General features: G+C 44.1%; 2 protein-coding genes and 6 non-coding genes across 13 annotated transcripts; 7 read left to right on the top strand and 1 right to left on the bottom strand.

The window, feature by feature from the left end:
- Positions 1-13: 13 nt before the first annotated feature.
- On the bottom strand, positions 14-18,441 carry LOC147051255 (Krueppel-like factor 7). 2 transcript variants are annotated; one of them, XM_085920646.1, is made up of 5 exons: positions 18,306-18,441; positions 17,207-17,275; positions 5,646-6,240; positions 3,924-4,047; positions 14-3,359 (listed from the first exon to the last, which is right to left on the bottom strand). In XM_085920646.1, the coding sequence occupies exons 2-5, from the start codon at positions 17,234-17,236 to the stop codon at positions 3,308-3,310; spliced, it is 801 nt and encodes a 266-aa protein (XP_085776772.1). In that variant the 5' UTR covers positions 17,237-17,275; positions 18,306-18,441; the 3' UTR covers positions 14-3,307. The 2 variants fall into 2 exon arrangements, with proteins under 2 accessions (XP_085776772.1, XP_085776770.1); XM_085920644.1 differs by lacking the exon at positions 18,306-18,441 and having other exon boundaries at positions 17,207-17,551.
- On the top strand, positions 9,108-9,189 carry trnas-gcu (transfer RNA serine (anticodon GCU)). Its single transcript has one exon. It is a non-coding gene; the product is annotated as a tRNA-Ser (tRNA).
- trnas-gcu (transfer RNA serine (anticodon GCU)) lies at positions 9,289-9,370 on the top strand. Its single transcript has one exon. It is a non-coding gene; the product is annotated as a tRNA-Ser (tRNA).
- On the top strand, positions 9,470-9,551 carry trnas-gcu (transfer RNA serine (anticodon GCU)). The gene has a single exon. It is a non-coding gene; the product is annotated as a tRNA-Ser (tRNA).
- trnas-gcu (transfer RNA serine (anticodon GCU)) lies at positions 9,651-9,732 on the top strand. The gene has a single exon. It is a non-coding gene; the product is annotated as a tRNA-Ser (tRNA).
- trnas-gcu (transfer RNA serine (anticodon GCU)) lies at positions 9,832-9,914 on the top strand. The gene has a single exon. It is a non-coding gene; the product is annotated as a tRNA-Ser (tRNA).
- trnas-gcu (transfer RNA serine (anticodon GCU)) lies at positions 10,116-10,197 on the top strand. Its single transcript has one exon. It is a non-coding gene; the product is annotated as a tRNA-Ser (tRNA).
- Positions 18,442-22,277: 3,836 nt separating the features above from the next.
- On the top strand, positions 22,278-27,176 carry LOC147051262 (MAGUK p55 subfamily member 4-like). Of its 5 annotated transcripts, XM_085920643.1 has the most exons (22): positions 22,278-22,751; positions 22,925-23,012; positions 23,419-23,452; positions 23,706-23,827; positions 23,914-23,991; positions 24,222-24,305; positions 24,366-24,497; positions 24,575-24,656; positions 24,727-24,812; positions 24,917-24,988; positions 25,053-25,249; positions 25,350-25,435; positions 25,514-25,543; positions 25,618-25,638; positions 25,753-25,791; positions 25,869-26,036; positions 26,130-26,210; positions 26,282-26,375; positions 26,446-26,554; positions 26,632-26,766; positions 26,838-26,887; positions 26,976-27,176. In XM_085920643.1, the coding sequence occupies exons 3-22, from the start codon at positions 23,431-23,433 to the stop codon at positions 27,043-27,045; spliced, it is 1,758 nt and encodes a 585-aa protein (XP_085776769.1). In that variant the 5' UTR covers positions 22,278-22,751; positions 22,925-23,012; positions 23,419-23,430; the 3' UTR covers positions 27,046-27,176. The 5 variants fall into 5 exon arrangements, with proteins under 5 accessions (XP_085776769.1, XP_085776767.1, XP_085776765.1 ...); XM_085920641.1 differs by having other exon boundaries at positions 26,838-27,176; XM_085920639.1 differs by having other exon boundaries at positions 24,222-24,497; positions 26,838-27,176.
- Positions 27,177-27,828: the final 652 nt, after the last annotated feature.

The raw sequence follows: 27,828 nt of genomic DNA on the forward strand, positions 1-27,828 counted from the left end.
ACAAAAGCGAGAGTTGAGATTCTACGATTTATTACACATATTTGTACATTCTTAAATAAAAAGGCTTCACTGGACACTTGTTGCATAGATATGATACAATACCAATTTAGAAAAAACAATTATCAAACACATCCAGTAACAAAAATAAACTCTCCCTCGTCAATAAACAACATAATGTCGTATCATACAAATCATATCATTTCAACACTTTGTACAGCAAAAAAGGTGTCGGCAATGGGACTCAGTAACCACAAAGAAAATTGATTTGATCAGAGTAACGCCCTCCCCCCTGAAAAATGTCACTTTCAACATCCCGTTAATTGATGTTCTAACATCAGCAAAATGATTCAATAATGATTGAGAAAAATAATTCAATGACCAAACTAGTGCTTAGATGCAGTACCACTTTGCTTCTTTGGGGGTGCCATTGAGTCACTCAAGTGGATGTCAAATATTTTTGTCAGGATTTCTTTGCAATGAATATTGAGCCAATGTCCAGAAATAGTAACATTTCAGAAAAGGACATCTTCCAATTTGTGATTTTTTCATGTGACTTTTTCACAAAAATCATTGAAAAAAAAATTGCGGTGTGTTTGGGTTGTAGAACTGTGCTTAACAGATGCTAAGGAAGCTAATGAGTGACCACAGCTAAAAGCCTCCATCTTGATTTGAATATGTGTACTATTTTTTTAAAAACTTTTTATTCAAACATGAATATAAGCCAATTAAAAACAATCATAGTCAATTCGATGCCTTGAGCTATCGCTATTGCAGTACCGCATTGCGCCATTGAGTCACAACAACAAGACATTTTTACATCTCAGAATGTCACGCACAAAATTACAGAGGCAAAAATCTTTCGCCTAAAAAATATTAAGAATTAAATATCAAAAATTTAGTTTTTTCAATTTACAGTTTGTTTGATGAGTGACTTTTTCGGGAATTCTCAACAAATTGGTGACAGATTTCAGTTACAAAAAAAAAAAAAAAGCTAATGTGGCTAATGAGTCATGTGATAGCAGCAACGCCAAGAGAGTCACATGACTGAGTGTCAAGGCATTTGATTAACAGGTGTCGGATATGTGACGTGCTGTCCTGGTGGCGTGGCGGATGTGCGACAAGTGCGACGAGACTATGCTAGCTGGCTAACGAGCTAGCAGTGCAAGAATTGTGATCACGTAGTGCAACGTTAGCAAGAACTAAAGCAGAAAGTGGCTAAGGAAGTCACGCTATTTACAAAAGCTAACAGACATAGCTGGCGACTGGTGAGATGGCACCGTCTAATTCAGCCAGTCCTATTCCATGATTGGCTGGTGAGTCTCTCTTTGGAATCATTTGGAATCAACAATCTTAACCCTTCGCTAAAACTAACCCAAAGAGGACCTCGGCTGATGCTAAGGTTGCCTCCGTCTAGTAGCTGCTAGTGCTGCGCTAACATGACTTAACTACACCAAAGCTATAGCTCAAACAGCTAATTGGGCTCTGAAAGCCAAAATATCTTACACTAGAAGGCCAGTGTTTGTATGTGGTGGCCATTTATGCTAAGATGATCTTTTGTTAGCGCACCGCTAATGGAGTCTGACACAATTAGACCTCTGAAACACCTCACATTCCCCGCCATTTTTCTCTCATACGTTGTCCCTGTGCACCCAAAAGAGCCTCATTCGCTACTCGCTTGTGGGTTGCTAATAGTGCTAATGCTAATCGGCAGCTAGCTCGGGAGTCAAGCCGAAACAAACTAAGCCAAGGTGAGCGAGGCGGAAGCATGGGGGGGAAAAAAAAGTTTGGTCATAATAGTTTCCCATCGACACAATCATATGTTGGCGCTTTGAAAAGTGCTACTAGCATCCTTCTGTGATTGTACGTCTCATTCCGAGCACTTTTGTGGACACAATTGGCAATTTAGAGAGGTTGAAGCGAAGCAAATATATTTGTCGGACAATCGTTTTTCATCGTTGTTAAAATTTCCACCGTCTTCCTTTTACACAGCCTTCTTGAGTCTACCTCAGAAACCGGGAAATTTGCTAGGTGACCTTAACACACAACGGCAAACCGGGTAAATGGTTGGCGTGAAAGGGGGCTAATGGCGGTGAATTTTTATTTGTCGTACCCCCCCCCCCCCCTGTACAAAAACGTGGTGGAGCTGCCTCAAAATGATGAATCCACGTTGGAGGTTTTTGGTTTTGATTGTTCCGACCGCCCTTGGGATATTTCTGCCATCGGCGGCACCAGGGAAGGAGGATTTTCCAGCGTCTATGTTTGAATGTCCATGGTTAATGTTTCCAAAGAGAAAAGCATGACGGAAGCGGATCAAGAAAACGTTGCCATGGAAACCAGAATCAGATCATTTGTTATCAGAAAAAAAAAAAAACTATGCTAAGTAGTTAAGTGCGAAAAACCGTTTGAACATGAACAGTTTGTGTGCGTATGTGTTCAGCCTGTTTTTGTGTGTTTTTAGTGGTTTTCTTCCATTTTTTTTGTTGTATTTTTTTCTTTCTGTTTGCAGTAGAAAAAAAACAATGAGTTGAACATTAGAAAAAAAAAAAAAAAAAGTGCAGTCATTGGATATCAAGTCAGCAGTCAAGTTAGCAGTTAAGTGAGCGGCTGAGTTAGTGGCTAACTTAGCGTCTTACTTACCAGCTAACTTAGTAGCTAACTTGGCGGATAACTCACCAGCTAGTTAGTGGCGTCCCTTTTGACCGCACACATCGTGTGGCACAAACAGGAAGTTAAAAAAAAATGCACTTCCTTCCTCCCGTTTCTTTGATTGGCCAGTTCTCTCACATTCTGTTGAGTTCAGACATTTTTCTCCAAATGAGAAAAAAAGAGCAAAAAGTGTCATCAAGAAGAAACGTTGTTGTGGTTCTCCCGGTAGAAAAAAAAAAAAATCAAAGTGTCGCTGCGCATTTCTTTCCCGCCCAAAAGGGTCCATTGCTGCGGAGGAGAGCCGGCAAGAGGGCGGCAAGTCTCTCGGATGTCAGATTGTGTTGTTTTCTTCGGCTGGATGGCGTTTTCTCGTGGCTAATTGCCACGCGTTAAAAAAAAAACCCCAAAAAGTTTGATTGTACAAATAGGAGTATATGACGATTTTTTTTTTTCTAAGAAAATTCTAGACGCTTTAACTGGCGTGATGCGTTTGAAAACGGCACGTAAAAAACAGTGAGTGTGTAAGTGAATGAAAACTGACAATCTAACTACTCCTCCTCCTCCTTTTTCCTTCTCCTCTGACACCAGGTGGTGGTGGTGGTGGTGGACAGGCTTCTTCTCTTTCTTCTTTTTTTTGTCCTGCTTTCCGGTAGCGCCCCCTTCAGACGTGGCGTTTCATGTGCAGTGCCAAATGGTCGGACCTGGAGAAACACCTGCGTGTACACACAAGGACATGGCATGGATATTTTGTGTGTTCATTCTATTGGCGTACAGCATCCGTCTGTCCGTCCGTCTGGAGAGAATCATCAGTGGATCTGTCCATAGATTCATCCACCCTTCCATTGATCCGTCTGTCTGTCCATCCATCCATCACTTTGTCAATCTCATTGGTTTTGCTACTTGAGCTTTTCACACATGATTTAAGTGTGTGTGTGTGTGTCTGCGTGGACAGATGGCCATGCGGTTAGCGTGTGTGAATTTTGGGGGTCCAGCTGGTTACTCTGAGAGCCCCTCTCACTCAAAGCCTTTTCATCTTCGCTCCTCTTTGTGTCCTCGTCCTCCTGCTCACCTTAAGGGGGTCCGGACATGATTAATATTTGTGTGTATGTTTTTGTAGGGCCGTGTGCATTTGTTTTGCGTGTCGGAGTGCTAAACAGCTAGCTTTGCTTTTTTTTTTCTTTTTGTGACTTGACTGTTTGATTGTTTTACTTTTTTTTTAACAAAGCCGTCTCTCACAATGTGTGTATTTGTGTGCATGTGTGTGTGTGTGTGTTTACCTGTCACAGTGGTTGCACTTGAAGGGCTTTGCGCCGGTGTGTTTGCGGTAGTGTCGCGTCAGTTCGTCGCTGCGGGCAAAGCGCCACTCGCACCCTTCCCACGAGCACTTGTATGGCTTCTCGCCTAACACACACACACACACACACACACACACAAAAGAGGAGGTGTCACCACAACATGGCCATGCCCCAGCGCTTTAACACAATAAACAGTCATAAATGTCCAGGAAATGAAGTCTTTACTGGTGCACTGTGTTCATTACAAGTCGGGCGCACAGCCCGAGGTGACATGTAAATGAAGTTTCCTCCCTCGGAGATGTCGTATTGTTCTCGGCACGTGCGCGGGGTCAAAATATTAGGGATACTTCACACTGTGCCTTTTTAGACTGTCACTCAAAACGCCAGCACAGCCATGTCATTAGTGTGCCTAATGAATTGACCTCAGAGGGGCACACAGTTCCTGCATATAAACAGAACATCAACGCAATCCTCGCTTTGACCTGTTATCCAATCAGATTCTTGATTGTCTAAACTTGTCGGGGCGTTCAATGCTCATGTTCTGACTTCACATGATCTGAGCGGCAGTGGCCTGACACTCAGGGGGGGGATCCGGAGGTCCTGGTGGCGCCACACGCTCTTGTTAGCGGATAATCCCGCGCAACGCTGGCGCCGCTAATCCACCATGATGCTACGGCATGTGTGTGTGTGTGTTACATACGGGTGGGCAGCATCCTGCCCTCCCCATTACAAGCGTAGCGCTTTCATTAGGACTTTCATTAGCCATTTAATTAGCCGTTTAATTAGCTTAATCTGCCTTTTTTTTTAGGATTTACAATGAACATTAATCAATGCTGCCTTTTTTTTAACGTCTGCAATAATGTCCAAATGTGAGGTAAAAATAGAAACGGACCTGGTTGTTGTACAGTTTTTAAAAATAAGCCTATTTTTTTTATTTTTATAATGATTATGAAAAGCTCTAACATGCTAACCGCTAGAGCACATGCACCCTGTGGATGGATGGACCTTGGCACAATATTGATATTTGAAAAATGTTCATTTGTAAAATAAATATGAAGGTGTATGCCCATTCAATACAGGACCCCCATCCCCCTCAAGGCCCCCCCCCCCCCTTCCTCATGCTTGAATTTGGTTGCTAGGCAACTGCATCACTCTCCTCCCTAATTGGCTGCCAGATTGTTCGTGTCTGTCAAGCTCCCTCACTCGATCTCTCACCCCCTCCCACACCTGCCACAAACACACACGCGCGTTCTCTCAGTTGCTAGGTGACTTCTCCATCACGCATCCTTGCTTCGTCGTGCAATAATTGGCTGGCGTCATGGTTGCCGTGGCGTCAGGCCTGGGCACGCCTCCTTCAGCGTGTGTGTGTGTGTGTGTGTGCATCTGTGTACGCTTAAGAAAGGAGCGGGAAAGGAGGGGGGTTGATTGTGGTTTGTGTGTGTGTGTGTGGGGGGGGGGCAATTAGGGGAGACGGGTGTGAAACGAGCGCCTGTCTGACACCTGCGGCCCTGCACACTCACACATTCACACACAATGAGCGTGCATGTGTCAAGGATCGACACGCATCGCTTTTTGGGACTTCCGTAGTATAGCACAGAATAGTGATGTATGCAAATAATGAGGTGTACCACAAGGCTCTATCATCAGTCCTCTGTACTTTTCTATGAGCAAAGCATAAGTGTGCACATTTGTACATTGTGTTACCTGTGTGCGTTCTCTGGTGCGCCTTCAGGTGCGAGCTCTTGGTGTAAACCTTGCGACAGCCGTTAAACTGACACCGGTGTATCCTCTTCTTGTTCTCCGCCGAGTCCCCCGCCAGGCCCAGCCCTCCGCCCAGCTCGCCGTCACTGAGCGGCCCCCCCGCCGGCACCGGGGGCTTGGACGGCGGAGGAGACGTAAGCGCTCGGGCCGCCACCAGTTTGGCCGCCCCCAGGCCCACCTTCTTGGCCACCAACTTGAGCGTGAGCGCGCCGCCCGCCTGTTTCTCGAGGTGGCGCCCCAACTCGGGGGACGAGGGCGGCGTTAGCGACGTAACGGCGGCGCTCAGCTGGGCGGCGCTGACCCCCGCCACCTTGACCTGATCCTTGCTGTCCGTCAAAGTCTGAAGGAGTTTGGCGTGGACTTTGGGGAGCGGGCTGGGCTGCGCCGGGAAACTGGCCAGGAGGGGATCAATAAGCTCCTCATCGCTGTCGCTGCCTTGTGCGAGGGCGGGCGCCAGGAAACGGTCCAGGTCCTCGTCTAGGAGCTCCGACAGTCTCCTGGGCTCCGTCTGGAGGTAACGCTCCAACTCCAGACATGTCTGAAAGGCCGAAGACACAGAGGATGTGTTAATGTTGCACTATTGCACCACCTAGTGGTCTGGAGGGCTACAAAAATGGATTTTTACATCGCAACACAGCGCGTGTCAGATAACCATAAAAAACTTTTTGTACACTGACTATTTCGACACAACGAAGCAGGACAAGTCAAGCGTAGAGGTGGAAATTTGCCAGATTGACTTCATCCCCGGCATATCGTCGTATACCGAGCAGAGCGATGCGTGAAATGCGCTCTTTAACAAGCCGTGTGAAAACGGCTTCATGAGAGAGTATAAATGTTATGCATGTGCCAGAGAGGGAAGTGATGTTGAATGTCAGCATCATCAGCTTGCTTGCTTGACGTCTTGGACTGCTGCGCAGGCACACACACACACACACACAACATATGGAGAAAGGTCACAACACGCAGCGTTACCTTGAGAATGACATTGTGTATGCTTAAAGGTTTCATATATCTGGAATATTAAATGTACGATGGAAAGCTATTTATAGACACGGGCTGGTCACAATATTAGGAACGGCTCTCGGTATGACACGGTAGAGCGTGACACGTGCAATCGTGAATCTGTCGTGTCATTGTTAGTTCAATGACACGCTCAAGTTTGTTTGTTTGCGAGCTAAGCAACGACTCCAGTCGTTACGTATGTTTTGAAATTTGACGTTGATAGCTGTGTTTGCACGGTGAGGCAAAAATGAGCCGAAGCTGAGGTCTACTGCTGAGTGACAATCATTAAAATAAACACTTTTTTGTTTTTTTTCAACAAACAAGCGCTGGTGAGAAAGACGATCCGTGTACCGTGCGTGCGTGTGTGTGTGTGTATCCATAACGAATGCATGCGGGCAGCTAGCCGAGAGGCTTTTGACAGCGCAAAAAAAAAAAAAAAGCAAACAGAGTCAAGTGGATCCACCAGGAAACGTTTGAGTGCACACTCATTAACCACCATGAGGATGATGATGAAGTCAAACTTGTGTGCTGCATCATCACACCAAAGGCTAAACCACGACGACATCCAACCCAAAGTAAACACAATGCTAGCCGGGTCACAAAAGTCAAATATTTGTTTCAATTTTTCAAAAAGCAAAGGCCGCGACTTAAAAAAGAAAAAAAACTAATCGCAATATTCAGCGGGGGGGGGGAAAAAAAAATTGCAATTAGATTATGTTTCAAAATGGTTCAGCCCTACATTAAAGTGTAACAAAAATTGCGGCAGGACATCAATCATGACTCAGCGTGAGTGAGCGTCTGTGTGTTTATTTCCCCTCTTCAGCCGGTGAGTGTTTTCTTTCCTTTTTGTGCGCAAATGGCTCCTAATTAAGACGCATTTTGGCGCGTGTCAAAGAGGCTCTTTGAAGCTCCGCCTCCTCCATGGATGCGAGCGCTCTGATGGCTCATTAGACGCAAAAGAGGCTTCGAGTGTGTGTGTGAAGAGCATAATGACTTCAAAGTTGATAATTGCATTTAATGGCAAACACCAAAAAGCAGAGATAGGCCGAATCAGATGTCTGAGAAAAAAAAATGTGGTTTTTAAACATTTCATATTTCATAATACATTTCTCAGTGCGTGCATGAAAGAGTTTTCAAAATAATAAGCACATCTTGTATTTCTTTTTATGCTCTCCTGCATCAAAAATGACCAATCCGGGATGACGCAAAAGCGCTGAACGGTATTGACGGGCACTGAAATGCGTTTTATTTTGGATTCCTAAAAAAATGTCTACTTGCATCCACGTAGACACAAACACACAAAAATGCACAGAGACACACACACAAGCAAATACACCAAAAATGTCACCGTCTGTGCTTATTAAATACGACGGCATAAAATTAATGAATAGCATAATCGCGCACACACACATGCAGACATGCACAAAGAAACAAACACACACACACACACGAGAGTCTAGTGACTAGACTAAGGGGACAAGGCAGGTACAAGCTTTTAATTTGAAGCATAATTTAATACTGCTTAAACAGGCTTATGCTCATTCTGTGTGTGTGTGTGTGTCCCAGGCCATTTGAGTAATTGGCTGAGATGGAGGGATTGGAATCGGCGGTAGAATCATCTGTTCCTCCGTCAGCTGAGCTTTCTCTTAATTAAACTCTCACTGTGTGTGTGTGTGTGTGTGCTAGTTATTTGTCATGTGGCCCTGCGCCGCCAGGAAGACGATGGGCTTGCCATCCAGACATCCCATTCAGACACACACACACACACACACAGACGAAATGCTAAATGCTCTTTGTATTGAATTTCCAGTGAAAGCAGCAGATCCTCGAAGGCACATTTTGCATCACAACGGATACAAACGCTAATCTTCAAAGGCAAATAAATAACGAGGAATCAAATGATTACACATTTGTATGAGGATAAATTGTGTGTAATCGGCAGTGTAAAAGATGTTAATTGGACAAGTGGTGGTGAAATATAGCGCCTAATTAGCATCCTTCAAGCAAGCGGTGTGCTTTTATCGCGTTGGTATTCGGTCTCATCGCAATGCGTCCGTCTCCACGGCATCATTAAAGAAACCTCTCTGCAAACAAAAAATCTTGATTTTTTTTTTTCCCTTAACATAAGACGGAAATAGAAGAAAAAACGTTTTAAATGAAGATCTACACTTTTTGTTTTAAAAATGTTTTTCTCAGAAAAACAACTTTTTTCAAAAATGAAACACTGCAACAATATGATGGGGAATCGTTGAAAAAAATTGACTTCAAAATTTGCTACGATTTTCATAAATGCTTGAAAAAATTTTTTTTTTAATTCAAAAATACTGATTGTCTTTTCTTTAAAGAAATGCACATTTTGGGGCTTATTCAGGAAAGTCTATATTTAAAATCTTATCACAGCAGGACGAGGTGGCCGAGTGGTTAAGGCGATGGACTGCTAATCCATTGTGCTCTGCACGCGTGGGTTCGAATCCCATCCTCGTCGGTCAGTTTTAACACATGACACCTAAAAATGAAAGTTATGTAATGCCACCATACTAACAGAAATATTGGATACATCAATTCCTATCTGCAAACACAGCAGGACGAGGTGGCCGAGTGGTTAAGGCGATGGACTGCTAATCCATTGTGCTCTGCACGCGTGGGTTCGAATCCCATCCTCGTCGGTTAGTTTTGACACATGACACCTAAAAATAAAAGTTATGTAATGCCACCATACTAACAGAAATATTGGATACATCAATTCCTATCTGCAATCACAGCAGGACGAGGTGGCCGAGTGGTTAAGGCGATGGACTGCTAATCCATTGTGCTCTGCACGCGTGGGTTCGAATCCCATCCTCGTCGGGTAGTTTTGACACATGACCGCTAAAAATGAAAGTTATGTAATGCCACCATACTAATTGAAATATTGGATACATCAATTCCTATCTGCAATCACAGCAAGACGAGGTGGCCGAGTGGTTAAGGCGATGGACTGCTAATCCATTGTGCTCTGCACGCGTGGGTTCGAATCCCATCCTCGTCGGTCAGTTTGGACAAACACGACCGCCAAAAATCAAAGTTATGATGCCACCATACTAATTGAAATATTGGATACATCAATTCCTATCTGCAATCACAGCAGGACGAGGTGGCCGAGTGGTTAAGGCGATGGACTGCTAATCCATTGTGCTCTGCACGCGTGGGTTCGAATCCCCATCCTCGTCGGTTGTTGTGCTGTGGAAATGTTAAATGGATGTTGTTGAAATGTTATGTTAGAATGAATCAAGTAAGAGCTTAAGTTGTCGATTACTAGTAGTGTACTCGTCGGTTAGTTTTGACACATGACACCTAAAAATGAAAGTTATGTAATTCCACCATACTAACAGAAATATTGGATACATCAATTCCTATCTGCAATCACAGCAGGACGAGGTGGCCGAGTGGTTAAGGCGATGGACTGCTAATCCATTGTGCTCTGCACGCGTGGGTTCGAATCCCATCCTCGTCGGTCAGTTTTACCAAACGCCCGCCAAAAATGAAAGTTGTGTAATGCCACCATATCAGCAGTGACGTCATCCACGCTTACCCACTAACTTGCATACCTAACCCAATCACTAATATTTGCTTACCCATTGCGACACCCACACAGGGTCACTCAAGTTTGTAAGCACGCACATTCAAATCCATGCAAACTGACAAACACGTCTGCCTTGCTAATTGAGCGTGAAAGTAGCACATCAATGGCGTGATTTAAAAGTGCTGTTAATGCTTCTTCTGCTAGCAAGAGAACATTAGCGACAAGCTTCAGTCACCTTCACTATAGGACGTTCTAGGGCGCGTTTGAAAAGTCAGCCCCCGGAGCCAAATTCACTTAGCCACATGAATTTTGCCAGACGACAAAGTCTCAAGAAGCCATGTGCCAGACAACAGGACGTCTGCCATTTTGTTTTAACGCATCTCCTTTTGATTTATATGGAGGAAAAAATAAATAAATCAGGCCCTGAAGGCAGTTTTACTTGCATGCATGAAATTTGTCCACCATGAGTGGAAGCACCAAATGTTGCGATGAGGATGACTGTACTGTTACTTGAAGCTACTTGACGGATGACATGTTTAAGACAATGAACCTGAAGGAGGTCTCAGCTGTTGTTGAGTCCTAATGGATTAACCCTTTGTCTTGACTCCGTGTGTGTGTGTGTGTGTGATGGGATGAGTTCAGGGATTAGGTCATTGTGAAGTGTGAGCATGCGTGACTCGGCGTGTGTGCGTGAAACAAAGGCTGCTGGGAGAGTGTGTGATGACTTCACTGCTTATGAATGTATTTATGATCACTGGACGCGTCTGTGTGTGTGTGTGTGTGTGTGTCTTTGTCTGCATTGATTGCTTTTTACATTAAAAGGCTTCTGGCCGTCGCATGCATTCGGCGGCCGTTTCATTAGGTACACTTATAATTTCCTCGTTTAAAAATGTGCCTAAGTTCATTCATGTGAAGAGTAATCATAAAAACAGAGCTAACGAATTTGGCCCGTGACCTCCCAAACGTGTTGCGAGGACAACCGACCGCTTTCAACTTGCGACGCAGACAAGCGTGCAGATGTGGTTGCCTTGGCAACCAATCACGCGAGGGGACAAAAAAAGAGCACCTGGTTGCCTCCGGGGACCTCCATCACCATCATGGCCTCACCGCAGTCTGACCTCCAGAGATTTTTTTTTTTTTTTTTTGGGATGGGGTGGTTCTCACTTTGCTGGAAAGCAGAGCGGGTGGGTCACATGACTCATAGTGTGTGTGGATGTGCATTAGAGAGCCATCCTGGGGTGAAAAGAGAAACACCCTCCACATTTCCATTTTGCTTTGTCCTGCAGTTCAACCCTAAATAATTCACATGTACTATGCACACACACATCTACACGCGTGCACACACGCATGAACACACGCACACACGAAAATGCTGTTCTCTGACTGGCATCACAGTGACGCTCCCTCTTGGAGGAAAAAGAAAAAAAAATGAGGTCATCTTGGAAGACTCCCAATTTTCTATCACGAAAAAAAAAAAAAAAAAGGTAAAAAAAAGGACATTTTCACATGTCGTATGTGTCACTTGGCAACTATGCAACACATTAGAAGATTCGATTTTTTTACCATGTGTTGGTTTCTTTTTTTTAACAAGGACAAAAAAACTTTATCATATTGGTCTTCATAAAATATAATTCAATGACCAATATGGATTGTTTTTGGGGCTCATCCTGTTTCCGAGCAATCACAATTACATAACCAAAAGTTTCTCAGTTGGTGTTTACCGTAAATCTGACACACTGTTAATAAACATGTGCTCATATAATGCGAATGTATCATGAAATATATATATACAAATGCCATAGAGTGGCTAATTTAAATTTAATACAAACCTTAAAGCAGCTTTGACATTGTAGGTTTAGTCACCAAAATGTTCTACCAAAACATAATGAATGCACACTAGCTTTATGCTAACATCATGCAAAAGACTGGCTAATGAAAATTAGCATCAATGTAATTACAAACCTTCAAGCAGCTGCTACTTTTAAACACACATGGAGCTGCAACGCAAATAGAGAATATGCAAAGCTCTCGAGGAGCCTGCCGTCACACACACACACACACACACACACACACACACACACACACACACACACACACACACACACACACACACACGCACTTGTGTATTCCTCATAGACTACACTAACCCACAAAACAAAGCAAAAGTCATTGTGGCTTCACGCTGCGTTGCCACGACAACGTCATCGGTCTGCTGGCCTACATGGACCATGTAGAGATGCATCAAGTAAAAGTGCACCACATAGACTTGCATTGCCTCAACGCACACTAAAACCATGTCAACGTACATCATGTATGAATAGAGCCTGGAAGTACATTGCAAACTGGATTCAACAGGAAGTCTGACCTACTACTTCCTGTACTACAACTTCCCCTTCGTCGACTGGACTTCCCGTCACCATGTTTATCTTTGCGTGTGTCTCAGTTTAGTCTTAGCGCTCGTCGCCTCCGAGACAAACGTCTGCGCTCTTATTCCCAAGGTCACCCTCCTCCTCTACATCGACCCATTTACGCTCGCACAACAATCATCCATGCATGAAGCGGCGCTGGAATGGTGGCACACACACACACACACACAGAGAATGTGTAAAACAAAGCGACATGCCCAAATGAGCGTCCGGAGGGTCTTTCGTGTTGTTGTGTTGCTATTGATTAGAACATAAACGTGGTGTTAGTGTTTGGCCACGCGAGATCAATGAGCGCCAGACAGAAGTCATCAAATACCTAGCCCGAGTCGACGAGAACTGAAATGCTGACTTACGCCAATGAAATGTGTATGTTTGTGTGTCTACGGTAACTTGTCACACTTTTCGGGGGAACTCGCACCACTTTTTTCTCCTCGTTTCCCTCATCCTAACACGCACAGAGTCAGGCAGCTTTAAACGTTACCATGACAACGCAACTCATGTGGCTTAAAGTTCATGTAAACCAAAACTGTATGTAACCTTTACACGTGTGTATGTGTGTGTGTTGTCCCGCTAGCTTCAGGCCGTGTTGGCAAGCTATCTCTCTCTCGCCACATATGCATAAAGTGAGTTTGCTGGCTGAAAAAGACCATGGCAGAGTACAATTGATTTTTTTCTTGTCCATCATGCAGAATTGAGGCATCGGGAAGCAAGCGAGTCACATTTTGGGAGCGAACAGGAGGTCAGAACACTCGGAACAAGACAACAAATCAATCTATAAATCGTTAGATCGTTCTGTCGATTTTGCCGAACCAAATCAAAGCAGTTTAGGAACAACGGAGGGGGGGGGGGGGGGGAAACCTTGGCTTATGTTTGGCTTCACTGCAGCCTGTTAAGGCAGCGTTTTAGAAATATAGTCAAGTAGGCAAATTTGTTGCTTTCCAAATTTGTTTCTCTTTTAGGCAATTGCTATCTAGCAGTCAGTGATTGCTGAGCAACTCATACTGCCCCACTGTCTTTTTAAAAGCACACAAGAAAAACTCTGTCTTGCTGTTGACTTCCTCTTCTATTTTGTATGGCAGCCCGTTTAGGCAGCTGATTTAAAATATTCAATGACTGCCAGGATATTAATCATGCCTTGTTTTTGATCCCCTTTGACTTCTTTCATTTACACACACACACACACACACACACACCCACAGATCCTGTCATGTGGAAAGATGAGGACGACTTTCACAACCCAACTTTGTGGTCGTGCCTCATTTGTTCCGCTTTGACGGCGCCGTACTCCCGACTAGTTTGTCCGGGTAATAGTCTCTTATTTAATCTCCCGCGCCGGCGACTGAACGCCTCATTCGCCTCCTGAATTACGGCCGACCTAGGTGTGTGAGTGCGTGTGTGTGTGTGCTACACAAATGAATCGATGTGCAGCCTCCCAGCAAGGAGAAGGAAGATGATCAATCAAACGCAGATTGCTCATCAAAGATCAGCTTTGTGTTTTCATCACTTTTTCTTTCCATCTGTGAAATCTGCTGATCTGCACTTTGATTAGCAATGTCTGCGGCTCACAAGTTCCGCTGAGCTAAATGTTCACATTACAAATTTCAAAAAAAAGGAAGTTTGATGTAAAAAAAAAAAAAAAAAGTGAAGGAGGATTAGGAAGATGACCAGTCATTCGGTTTCTCTGTCATTCACTTCCTCTGTTCTTCATTCTTTGTTTTGTTTCCTCTTTTTGTCTGACCAGGAAACAGCTGTTAACTCACGCAATCGTGTGTGTGTGTGTCAACAAAAAAACAGACCCTCGGGACAGGCATGATTAATTGATTGGCAATCAGACTATTTTCAGAAGCAGCTGCCTAAACGGGCTGCCATACAAATCAAAACAGGAAGTTTGGTTTGGATGCTAAATGCTGGTCGAGCACAAATCTTTATGATGAGACACTTTTGGTACCCTTCATATTTTGACAATCAAACATGCACTCGGGTACTCTGCAAAACCAATCAACACGAAACTCCGTGTCGATTGTATCAGGATGCACGAAAAAGTCTCACAAGCCATGCCTGGAAGGAAACAGGAAGTGGATCGTTTTGCTTTGCAAACATCACAATGTCAAAGTTGGGGTAGTATTGTTATTGAATTCAAATCATCGTTGAATCTTTTACGTATGCTAGCGGTGCGCTCCATACCCCGACGGCAAGCTGCCAAAAAGCAATTGGAGTGCAGACGATAGCGGCCGATGTACACGCCTGTTCTTATCTCCCGTGCCGCCGTGATTCCCATCGGGAATTCAGCTCCGCGCCGAATCGGATCGGCGGCACGCAAGCGTCTGGTGAGTCGCCGGGATCCGTGGTGACGCCGCGGTGGATCAATCCATCAATCGGGATGAAAACAGATCAAACGACGACAGTGCGCAACAGGCGGGAAGGGGAAAAATGCTTTTAACCGGGATGTGGTAAAAATAGCGGAAAGGGAATGTTACGCCAGTCTGGAAAATTTGGATTTATCGTCACACAGGCACAAATCCCAAAAGGCCATCACATCATTCCCAATCGGCACAGACGCAGCAATTATACGGCGAAGACTACATGCTGCTGTCAGACGCAACAAGGCTAACAGACAGGCGGGACTGTGTGTGTGTGTGTGTGTGTGTGTGTGTGTGTGTGTGTGTGTGTGTGTGTTTGCGGTCGGGCAAAGCAGTTGATGAGAGAGGACAAAGAAGCAGAAGACACAGGAAGCAACCAAACATGACGACGCCAGTGTGTGCGCGTGTGCGTGTCGCCGCAGAGAAAGAATTTCGAGGAAACTTGACATCGCTCGATACATTTAAGATGCCGTGTTGTCTTTTTAAGATCGCAGTAATAAAGGCTGGTCGAGGCTTTTATTGACTCAACTACAGTTATTAATACGACGCTACTTTATTTCTAATGATATCGCCATTTAAAGTTTCATTAAGGGGATCATTATGGAAGATAAACATGGACATCATTGCGGAGCGACCACATGTAGTTTCTAGTTTCGCTCTTCTATGTTATGTAAGTTTATCTGTAAGAATGCTGACTTTGCAGGAGGGAAAAAAATAATAATCATAAGACAGCAAATGTCACGAGTTTACAAGAATACTAATCATCGCTTAAGATGCCGTGCAGCAAATGAGCTCAAATGGGATTTGATATCCATTTGTGTCAATTGTCTAGTCCAATCTATGCTACAAGATAAAGTCATGAAATAGCCTCTGGTCCAAAGACAAATGTTTACACTTAGCTTGTTGCTAAGTTAGCGAATGGCGGCTAACTTCATGTGCGGACTCCATCGAAGCCAGCAACCATGTTACAACGCTAATGACAACAAATGAAGAGTCATAACTGTTGTTATCGACCCCTGGCATATCTTATACACACAAGCTTTAAATGACACTTTGGAGTGACCGCTTAGAGGTCAACATTTTGGTCCACTTCTTCCACCTATTCCATATCGTTGTCTTTTACATAAAACAGCAGGTAAAGTTGCCTACTGACAAATCTGCAGAGCCCTCAAAAGAACTGCACAAGTCTGATTCGAGGAACTCGGTATTCGAGGAAATGACTGTGCCCCATTCCGCGTCGCTGCCTTTCAAGCCCCCCCACCTCAAAAAAAGGTGGAAAATGACAGTTTTTACTGCTGTCGAGTAAATGCAGACTTAATGGATGGGACGGGGCTTCATTCAGTACTGTAGGCGTAATGGACATGTGGGCCACAAACACACACGTGCACGCGCGCGCGCGCGCACAAGCACACACACACACACACACACACACACACACACACACACACACACACACGCGCTGGTCACAGCTGTGCTCATTCAATGTCCATCAGTGTGGAACCATCACACACATGCCAATTAACATACCACGTGCTCATTAATAGCTTTTAGTGAGCACGTGATGAGCGTGAATATGATTTACACGGGGCCTGATGTCAACAAAACATTTTATACACACGCGCGCGCGCACGCACGCAAGAGGATGATGATGATACATAATTTAGTCTGCAAATTCGCCATGACAGGTGTGCATGTATTATTTAGTAAAGGGAGCCAGCGGCCATTAGGCGCGTGCATGCGTACGCATCGATCAGATCAGTGCTGAAGCGCGCAGCCCTATCGCGCCCGAGGCGCGCGCACGCAGCACAACAACGCTCCACGCAAGAAAAGCACGTTTAAATGCGTAAAGGGGGGGAAAAAATCTTAAAAGCTATTCAAGGGAGAAGCTATAAGTACAACATTCAAAAAAATAGATTTGGTTTTTCCTTTTGAGAGGAAGGCACGTGACTGTTTTTACGAGTGCGTCCGCGTGCGTGTGTGCCTGTCAGCGGACCGCGCTGCGATCCATGTGAGCGAGGAAATTAATATATAATTCAGGGGAAAAAAAGAAAAAAACGGACAAGTCAAACTGGACAGTAAAAAGAATAACGTGAAAATTATTAAAAATATTTATATGTATGAATTTCTTTTTTTTTTCAAAAACTGCATACAGACCTGCTGCCAATTTTCCTCCAGGGAAGGCATCGCGGAGAAATAACCAGTGTCGTGCACCAGTTGGAGTTCCTGGAAAATACTGTAATTAGCCAGCACGTCCATGCTTGTTGTGCAAGAACAACAAGAAGTCAAAGAAAAACGTCCACAATCAAGCCCCCAAAAAAGTCCGCACGGGAAGTGTCACATCCAAACAATTATTTCCTCATCTCACGTTTAGGTGGGGAGAGAAAAACAAAAACAAAAAAAAACAACTACAGCCGAAGCAGGAAAGCTCAGAATGAGCGCGTACTTTAATTTTAATTTGTTGAAAAGGAGAAAAAAAAAATCAAGCTTAGTTTTGTCGGTTCCGCCTCTGCTCGCGGCTGCCAGGTTTGCTTCCGCACAGGCAGCTCGCCATGCAGGCTGCGGGTTGCCAGGTCTGCTTCTCGGCGCAAGCCAACGCAGCTTCGCCATGCAGGCTTTTGCAGGTTGCCAGGTACCACATAAGCGGGGGACCAGAGGGGGCGTGGACTCCACTTGTCACTCACTTGCTCGCGTGACCATAAAAGGTAAATCGGCTTCGTGATGTCATCGCCGGCCACGTAAGGGGGCGCTGCTCGTTAGGTGGGAGGCGGGACTTGTTGGGAGATAGGCTCGCCATTGGCTATTTCCCGCTGTCAGCCCCGCCTTTTTGGGCAAAGAGGGGGGTGAGTTATTTTTAGCGAGCTTTAAAAGGAGCCGAGCAACGCTCCAGCCAGTCAGTCCAGTGAGGACCTCAGAGGATGCACATGAGCGAGTAGCTCTCCAAATACAAGCGGCGTCAAAAAGCAGTATGAGGGCGTACATGTGAAAGGCACATTGCACATTTTCGAGCAGCATGAAACAGAGCAGACCTTCTTCCACCATTTCGGGTCACATGACTGGGTTAGCTCGACCCTGTGGCTAAGCATGATGCTAATTAAAAAAAAATAAACTACAGAAACGGCGATGGTCTTAGATTTCGACACATCACAAACTTGTTTGATTGTCATATCTTGCATGTCATGTTTGGGAACTGAAATGAAAACTAACCTCAATATCAATTCAAGATTATTTTAGTGGTATCAGGTGCACTACGTACCGTATAAATGTGCTTGGTAAGCAGCAGATGAAGCACACATTGTGTAGGGAATTAAGTCCAACAAAGAAAAAGTCACATGACATTTCCCTCAGGTGCATCGTGTCACATCTCCAGGGATGGAGGAACACGTCTCGGAGGAGAAGGCCGAAAGGGGTGTCTGAGGGGAGGGGGAGCAGATGGCTTCTATATGAGCTCTTAAGACATTTTCATCATTGATTTTTATCAAGGCAAGATGGGGGGGGGGTGATCAATACTGGCCGACAGATTGCCAGAAACAGCCGGTCACACTACTCAAAATATATACCAGTATGGCTCAAACTACTACTAGCATGTTGGATTTTAGTACTGCTATTACGACTAGCATACTAACTACTACTTACACTAGTACTGCTACTGCTTGCATGGTGTCTATGATATGTAAAAGTAACCAGTTTTAAACACATGGCAATGGCCTAACAGGTGTCAAAGTGTCTTTTTGTAAATTAAAGTCACATTGAGATGTCTCAGGTGGTTAGCGGATAGACAAAATGGCCGTTTAGAGGTGTGTGTGTATGTGTGTATAAACAATAGAGGTGTGTTGTAGAAGAAGAGAGACATCTACTTTTATGAGGCCATAAAACATCTCCGCGGTGACCTTCCTTTGATGGCCGCCATGGCTAATGCGCGTTTATACGCCACAAACATGTAGCCGCGTCATTACCTTCTCGTTTTGTGATTGACAGCTGCAAATACATCATTGTTAACACATACACACATGCACAGACTCAAACGATTATCGGTGGACTGTGTCCAATGCGTTGTTTGAGGAGATTAAATGCAGCGTTAGTGGCTTCACGCTAACTAACGTACACGTTGTTTGGGTAATGGCGATACAAACCACAGAATTGACCATTGTGTGTCTAGATGTTTCCTATTTTGTCATGAGTGGCCATCTGAAACTTTAAACATTTTTTATCATTTGAAGATTCTATTTTTGGGGGGGATGGAATTTGTCACAATTGATCTAAAACTGTATTTGAATTGATTTATTTGAAGATGATTTGATTATTTTCCAGGCGGTGAAAAACTATCCATCCATTCAAAGTAGCAACAAACACGTCAGCGTCTCATTGGACCGCATGATGTTTGCGCGCCATCGCCATGGCACCGTTCTACTGGGATTTTAGCATGTGTTTATCGCCTCTTATGAAACCCCATTGAGTGGGTTGCATGACTGTGTGTTGTGTGTTTGTGCATGTGTTTTCGTGTGTGGTTGCGTGCACGCGTTCACACAAACATCCAGATGTGTCCCCTGCGTCACATCCGAACCACCTGTGGTTCATGGACGCCGTGCCACATGACCACGACAGTACAGCACCCACAAAGCTGCTTTTGTGCGTGTTTGCGTTTGTGGATTTCTCAAAATGTCTTGATATTTGTGCAATTGGGTGGAATTTTCTTAGTCTTGTTATTTTCGAGTGCAGGTAGAAAGGGGTGTTTGCGCTGTTATGGGTGTGAACACAGCTGACTGAGATCCGCGCCAATGAAATCTTTGTCATGGCAAAAAACGGGCTCACTGGAATCCATGCAGAAGATCCACCAGTGTGGGCACATGGAGACCTGGTTCCACTTCCATTGTTTGTCCACCCCCGCACCCTTTCCACCACTCCAATATTCCACACGTGTCCTGTAGGTGGTCAAACGGTTGTCATTGTGATCTCAATCCTTTTCCACCGCTACCGGACGATGCAAGTTGATCTTCAAAAGTGCAGCAAGTCAATCATAATAATAAAAATAATGTTTTTTTTGCCTTGCCAGTCAGTTGGTCAGTGAGAGTGTTCATCATCCGGCATTAATTCCGGACCAGCGGACGCCAGCCAGGCTCCACCAGGGACTGACATCATCTAAAAGCCTACACACTAACTCACCCCCCCCCCCCCCCCCAACTAATCCACCCCCCCCCCCCCTTCAACGCCTAGACCCTTTTCTAGCCCAGCCCTCCATCATTCCTCCTCTGCTCCCTGCATGGCCCACTTCTTCCTCCGTGGCATCGCCCCGGGTCCAATTCAGCAGCGACCTGACACTCTCATTTAGTTTCGATACCAAGCCCCCCCCCACTTCTATAAACTCCCCCCACCTCACGTCCTGCCTGGAAGTAGAAGAAAAGGAAGAAGAGGCATCGCACATAAATCTTTGCTGGAGACACCTTCTCCTCCTCCCTGACCCACTTCCTCCTCCCCGAATGTCATCGTCTCCTCCGTCCATAAATCTTCACGTGCTATGTTTGACTACAAAAGTGCAATATTTGCACAAAAAATGGCAATGTTCTACTTTTGGGAATATTTTTCCACAATTAAAGACTAGATTTGCTATATTCGATCACAAAAAGCACACATCCACCCAGCTGGTCACCTGCCTGAGGGCTGGAGAAGCAGTTTGCAGTGGTTTTTGTATCTTGTCTGCTGCAGAGAACAGCAGGTCATCAATAAACCCGCTAAGGGGGGGAGAAAGAGGGGATGAGGAAGAGCACAGAATGGGAAAGAAGGATGGACTGTGAAGTTGGGAGGAAGAGGGAGAAAGAGCCGTTAAAGAAGAGCTCAAGTGCTCAAGTTGAAGGAAAGCCAAGATGGGCCTTCAATGTGTTTTATTTCCTCACTCAGAAGTTTCCGTGACCTCCCCCAGGGAACAAGGAGAGTCATCGTCCAAAGTAGCCAACACTTCATTACACCGGGCCTTCTTCCTCCAATGCCCATTTCCTTCCTTCATTGCTTACTTTTCTCCATTCTTCTTCTTGCCTTCCATCCTTCCGCCATTCTTCTCTTTCTTTTCTCCTACTTCCCATCCTGCACACTGTTCGTTGCCATTAAAACATGGCCTAGTGATCGTTTGACCCAGGTGCAGATGATTTCCCATATCCTGTGCTTCCTTTCACAGTAAAAGACCATGAAAGAGCGCATCCTGTTGTTGCTATTGACTGCATGGATTATTTAGGACGGGTGAATGACAGCCGCTGGGTCGAGTCCTACATGCCCTTTATGTGCCACGCGCATGTAAGTTAGCCATTAGTGCATCGCGTAAATGCTACGTGTCCTAACACGCGTGTAAGTGTCCCATTAGCATGCTTGTCATGACCCCCCCCCCCACACACACACACACACACACACACGCACACACACAAGTCGGCTCTTGTTACCAGGCAGTGTAGACTCCATTAGCATTGATCAAATGTGTATGCGAGTGTGTGCGTGCGCAAATGCATGCGCATGACTCACTTATTTTCAAACTAAATCAGTCATCAGCCAAGTTGTGATTTTTCAAAATAAAATGAACTAATGCAATATATTTATGCTTGGTATGAATTTATTTTAAGTTTTAATAAAATAAGACAGATTTCTTTCAATTATAAACATTGTCACATTTTTCATTTATTTCTACATTGTTATTTACCACCTTATTATTTGTTTAATTGTTTTCAAATATTTATTTTTCATTTACCATTTTATGTTTTATTTTGGAGGTAATTTCGGTCGTTTTTTTCATTGAAATTTCTCTTAGGATAAATAGATTTAATGGTTTCGGTTTTTTATTAAAAAAAATCATACGTTTCGTTTTGTAAGTACAGATTTATTAGACTTGCTATATTCGTCTATGGATACCAGACTCGTTGGGGAAAAAGAAAAAACTTTTTTTTAAAGTCCATCTGGAGTCACAGTGCCCCCTGTTGGTTGATAGCCAAACCATCCATTTGAACACTTTAAAAGGGAGACACTGGCAATAAATAAATAAATAAATAAATAAATAAATAAATAAATAAATAAATAAATAAATACATTTGAAAACATCTGACTTTCATGTCGAATAAACTTCACTGTTCTCTAAGGGTTGTGGTCAGCTTTAATGCATCACATGACGCCTCTGTAATGAAGTTGTTAGCTTAAATTTGCTTTGTGCCTCTGGCCAGCGTGCGTCTCTTATTATATACTGTATGTACATCTTATATCGTTCACGCTTATTTCCCTCGTGCACTCGTTAACTAAATAAATAATAAACATAAAAAGTAAATGTCAGATGCTCGGAAGGTTCAACTTATATTGTAGCCACCCAGTAAGGATAATCTTTTATTTATTAATTTTTTTAAACAAAATTGACATTAAAGTTCTACTTGCACATTTGATTAAATATGTAGTTTTAGTGCGTTTTAAAAATGTGTTTATTATAATATTTCAAAATGTTAACAGATTTTTTTTTTCATCTTTTTTTAATAACTAACTAACTTTGTGTGCAAGAAAAACACTGCCATTTAAAAAAATACAACATCTCTCCTCGTGGTTTGTGCATCTAATTAACTCCAAAGTGTGTCGATGCGCGTGTGAGCAAGTTTAAAGGCTTAAGGATTAGTCTGTTTTAAGTAACTCTGGCATTCAAACACCAAACATCAGCGTGAGACTCCAACGAGACGATCATGAGGTGAGTTGAAACTTCTGAATACGTCCTTTAATATTACATCCTTTGCCATAAATGCTAACGTTACATCATTTCACAGTGTTAAAAAGTGAAGTTAAACTTTCACTATTGGCGCGTGTTGACAGTTGTTTTGAAGAAATAAAAACCGCCTTCATTTTATTCTATGACTGGTTAAGAGACGCACACTAGCGTCACTCCACTGGCCCTAAAATGGACCAAGCCATTCAGGAATCTTTCTCCAACAGGAAGATTTAATTTTGGGGGGTATGTTTTCTCCTTTTTTTTTTTTAATTGCAATTTTCCCCCCCGTCATACATGAATATCAATCATGAACAGAAGTGATGGAAAACGATACAGTAGCTACTAAAGTCACATTGATATAGAGTATTATCATACAGAGTATATGAACTTTTAAAGGCGAATGAAGACTTTTGTAAGGCTTTGCTCTTCAGAATTGAGCTCATTCTTGGAATAAGTCTAATAAAAGAAAACTAAAGCTGGCATTGTCCACATTTAGAACACGGTCGATGGAAACTCACCTCTATTTGTGTCAGTGTAGCGTGATGGCGCCTCCTGGTGGAACAAAATGCTTCTACAGGTAGATGAAGTTCCACTTTCGAACAGTAAACGTTGATGTGCTTTGTTTTCCGGGCCATGCTGATGCTGATAGAGGACACTCGTCATGACTCACACTGAGGAGAATGGTAGGAAACACACAATCAGACAACCGGAAGTTCTTCAATTATGGCGGGAGACGCCATTTTGGAGCTATTTTACCCATCATCCAGTGTCCCGCTTTTGCTCAAATCTGATCTCTAACAAAGTTAAAAATAATAATAAATAAAATAAATAAAAATAATTATGAGTAGACAGACCAAAAAAAAAGTATCACTACGCCATACCTGAAAAGACACGGGAAGTTTTGACTTTACAGCTGCCATTTTAACTCATTTTCAGGCGTCATTGGTGTCCTATCCAGGATGGTGGAAGATGTCAGCGAGGCAGCCACGAGAAACGTCAATGGCGCTCATCTACTTTACGAACTCCTGAGAGCTCCGTGGCTGCGCGCACTGCTTCAGGTACGATTCCAACCAGGAGGAGTGACGGGGACTCCCGGAAGTGGCTACCATGGTCAGGCATAAGTTCCTGTTTTCTTCTTCTACAGATTTATGAGTGCCTGTTGACTTTCAAGAGAATTTGGCCCCGCCCTCTTCTGTCTCACGCTTCGGGACTTTCACGCGAGGTTATTGCAAACAATTAGCATAACAATTATGAAAACGCGCTAATTGACTTGCTGTCAAACTAAGGGACAAATTGACGAACTGATTGGCAAATTAATTGATTGATTGTTTGCCTCACAGACTACCCAATTAACTGACTAACTAATTGAGTGAATATTAGCAGACACACCCGCTTTTCTGCTGAGAAAGAAAAATGCTACACTAACTCTAGCTTCTGTCTTTTGTTATTGAGGTCCAGGGTGTCCTGCATACAGTCCAGACTCCTTCTGTGGAGGCTACAGAGCTTCAGATCCTCCTGAGCTCTCCACACATAAAGGTTCTCCATCTAGTCGCCTGCCGGGTCCTTAAACGCTCCTTAATCTCGAATCATCTTCAGGCCCTGTTGTCCTGTCACGACGCCGTGGCTCAAGCAGACTTCGGACCCGTCTTGGCCCCGCTACCTGACGGGCCGGCTGAAGATAAGGATGTCGTGAGGATCGTTTGTCTGGCTAAGAATGAACAACCTCTGGTCAGAACACAAATGAAGAACTTTTGCGTGAGGACCAGCATTGCCTTTTGTCTTTACTGTGTACCCATGTGTCTCAGGGGGCCACCATAAGGAAGGACAAGGAGACTGGAGAGATATTTATCGCAAGAGTTATTCGTGGAGGACTTGCAGACCGCAGCGGTGTGTGTGTGTAGTGTGTGTGAGAAAGAATAGTTCAGATGTGCAGTAACACATTCTGTGTGTGTATCAGGTCTTCTCCATCCTGGAGATCATCTGCTGGAGGTGGATGGGAAGCCACTGGTAGGGTTGGACCCCGAGCAGGTCATCCAGATGCTGGTTTGTCTGCCATGATTCTCATGCTCCCCATTTGTCATATTGCTCCTCCCGTTTCTTATGTGTCTCAGATTGGTTACTCAAGTCTCAATCATTTGTGTCCTCAGATGAGGTCAGAGGGCACGATTCTCTTTAAAGTAATTCCAAACAGCTTCCAGCTGAGCAGCATCAACAAACCAGTAAGGAACCTTCAGCATCCTCATGTGATAGATGTGTGCTGAGTATCTTCTTCTCCGATGTCAGGTCTACATGAGGGCCATGGTGGACTACTGCCCCTTGCGGGACTCTTCCATACCCTGCCCTGATGTCGGGGTTTTCTTCAGTCAGGGTGAAGTGCTGGAGGTCTTGGACCAGTCAGATGGACAGTGGTGGCAGGCCAGGAAGCTCACCAGCTCAGCCTCCTTTGTTGGATTAATTCCGTCCGCCGCCACGTTGAAGAGGTTACCTGACACCACAACTAACTAACTAACTAACTAACTAACTATCTAACTATTAACTCATCATGTTGTGGTGGTGTATTGTTTATGATGATGTCATCAGTAAAGAGAAGGAGCAGAGGGATCAGAAAGAGTGTAAAGATGATAAGCATGAGAAGGACGAGTGTGGCGGTGGAGGCAGCAGAGCAGGTGAGGCCATCTCAAATGGAATGTATACAATTATAAAGATGACATTTTTGTACGTTGAATGAATGTTTTCTCTTTCAGAGGAGGAACCTCAAGAGAAATGCAGTGCGGGTAATGCATACTTTTTATAATACTTGTATTTTATTAAAGACACATAAAACATATGGCTTTTTGAAATCCAACAGATCAGGAAGAAATACATATTGGTAGGTAAGTCTCCTGTAAATTAGTCAGGTAGTTAGTTGGTCATAAAGTTAGTAGGCCAGTCAGGTAGTTAAATGTTGTAGTCATGCAAGGCAATGTGATGTCATATCTTTCAGAGTCAGAACCATCAGAATTTCCTGACGGGCTCTACCTTGGTAAGATTGCGCAATATGAAATATATGATTGCATCATTTTTGTTGTTGTCATAAAATAAACATCATTGTGTTCTTAGCGGGTTTCCGTCGTAGTTTTTGTCTGTTGAGGAGGTCGCTTTCCAAGAGAAGGCGAATGTCCTGCTCCAGCATCGCCGCCTCCTGTTCCACTGTGGCCACGCCCTACGAGGAAGTGGTCCTCTACCAACGACCCCCACAGGACCACCATCGACTCATCATCCTCGTAGGTGAGAAGAGCATCACTTAGCATACCTTTGTCAACACTTTGGCTTCTCGTTGTCTTTTTTCGTCTTATCGTCCATTTCGTACGTACCGGACAGGCGCGTCCGGAGTAGGCATCAACAAGCTGAGACAGACCATCATTAAACTCAACCCGGACACATACGAGGGAACAACTCCACGTACGTCAGCGCCTCCTTGAACGCCGCGTATGAAATCCGCGAGTAACGTTTATTGTGATCGGCCGCCGCAGACACCACCCGACCAATCAGAGCGTGGGAACAGACAGGTAGAGAGTACCACTTTGTCAACAAAGAACTCTTTGACTACATGGTGTGCAGCCACAGGTGAGCCTCTTTTTTTTTGTTGCCATTTTACATTCTTCACACGCACCTGACTCTGCGTGTGTTTGCGCAGGCTTGTGGAATACGGCGAGTATAAGGGCCACAAGTACGGGACCAGCATCGACGCCATCGACGAGGTCATCAAACGGGGACGTGTGTGCATCGTTGACATCCAACCACATGTAGGAGGAACACAATACAGCATAGTAGCAGAATGAATACGTTTTACTGTTTGGAAAGAGTATCTGTCTTGTTGTAGAATATTCCTCCACTGAGGACCTGGAAGTACAAGCCCTACGTGATCTTCATCAAAGCTCCCACCTTGGAGAAACTCGCACAAACTAGAGTGAACGCCAGAATCATTTGCAGTTACCTGCACAACAGATACATCACTGTAAGAATGAGTAGAACACATGTCCATACCTCTCTCGGGTATGAATAATCATTTGTGTGTATGTGCTACAGAATCAAGACCTTCTGGACCTGGGGGAATCGTCTCTGCAGATGGAGCAGAAGTACAAACATTTGTTTGATGAAGTGCTAGTCAATGAGCAGCTAAGCGACACCTGTGCTAAGCTTCATGCCGCTATCCACCGGGCACAGGTGGATGCAAACTGGATACCTGTCAGCTGGACCCGAGGCCAGGACTAACTGGACACTAAATATGGACTAGCATCACAGGAAGCTATAGCACGGACAACTGCTACATTTCAGTACACCGTTAACATTGATGAGGAGCTAGCGCCACCCGCAGGCTGTGTGTGAATGTGCAGGCATGCGAACAATTTACGAACAAATTAAAGATCTATGTCAACAGTTTGTCTTTTTTTATCTAGTGATTAATGTACCATTCCGATTTATCTAGCTAGCTACAAACAGCGCAACCTATTTACTTTGCATACTTAGATGTCTGCCCATTTTACTACTCATCAACCCAAATAGCTAACGCGCTAGCAACCTACTGGCACTCATTATTCAACTTGTTACGACCTACCTATTTACCTACCTAGAATATCTAGCTATCAACCTATCTACACTCACACCTATTTAGCTCTCTACCAACTGATGACCTACATCCCCTAATATTTAACAACACCTCGCTCTCCCTCTCTGCTAATCCGCCACATGGAGCTAATCGGCGCAAGCTAACGGGATTTACCACTGCATCCTTTGTGTTTTTCTTGTATAGTGTTTCAGTGACAAAATATTGGATTACCATGAGAAAAGACACTTTCCTCGTGATATAGATCATTTTCATAATTTGACGTAGTGTTGTGGAGGAAAAGTATGGCACAATTCATCAACATTTTTGCGCTCTTCCAAACTTTTATTTTCTGTTATTTTCTCCTTTAATCAATCATCTTTTGAAAGTCTTTTGATGGCGACAGTTTGACCCAGGTATGAATCATTAGTGCGGCCTCCTGCTGGTCAGATTAGCGTCAATGGCTGCTCTGCT

This window comes from Syngnathus leptorhynchus, chromosome 9, assembly GCF_054491065.1.
Source record: "Syngnathus leptorhynchus isolate UIUO chromosome 9, UIUO_Slep, whole genome shotgun sequence".
Classification (NCBI taxonomy): domain Eukaryota; kingdom Metazoa; phylum Chordata; class Actinopteri; order Syngnathiformes; family Syngnathidae; genus Syngnathus; species Syngnathus leptorhynchus.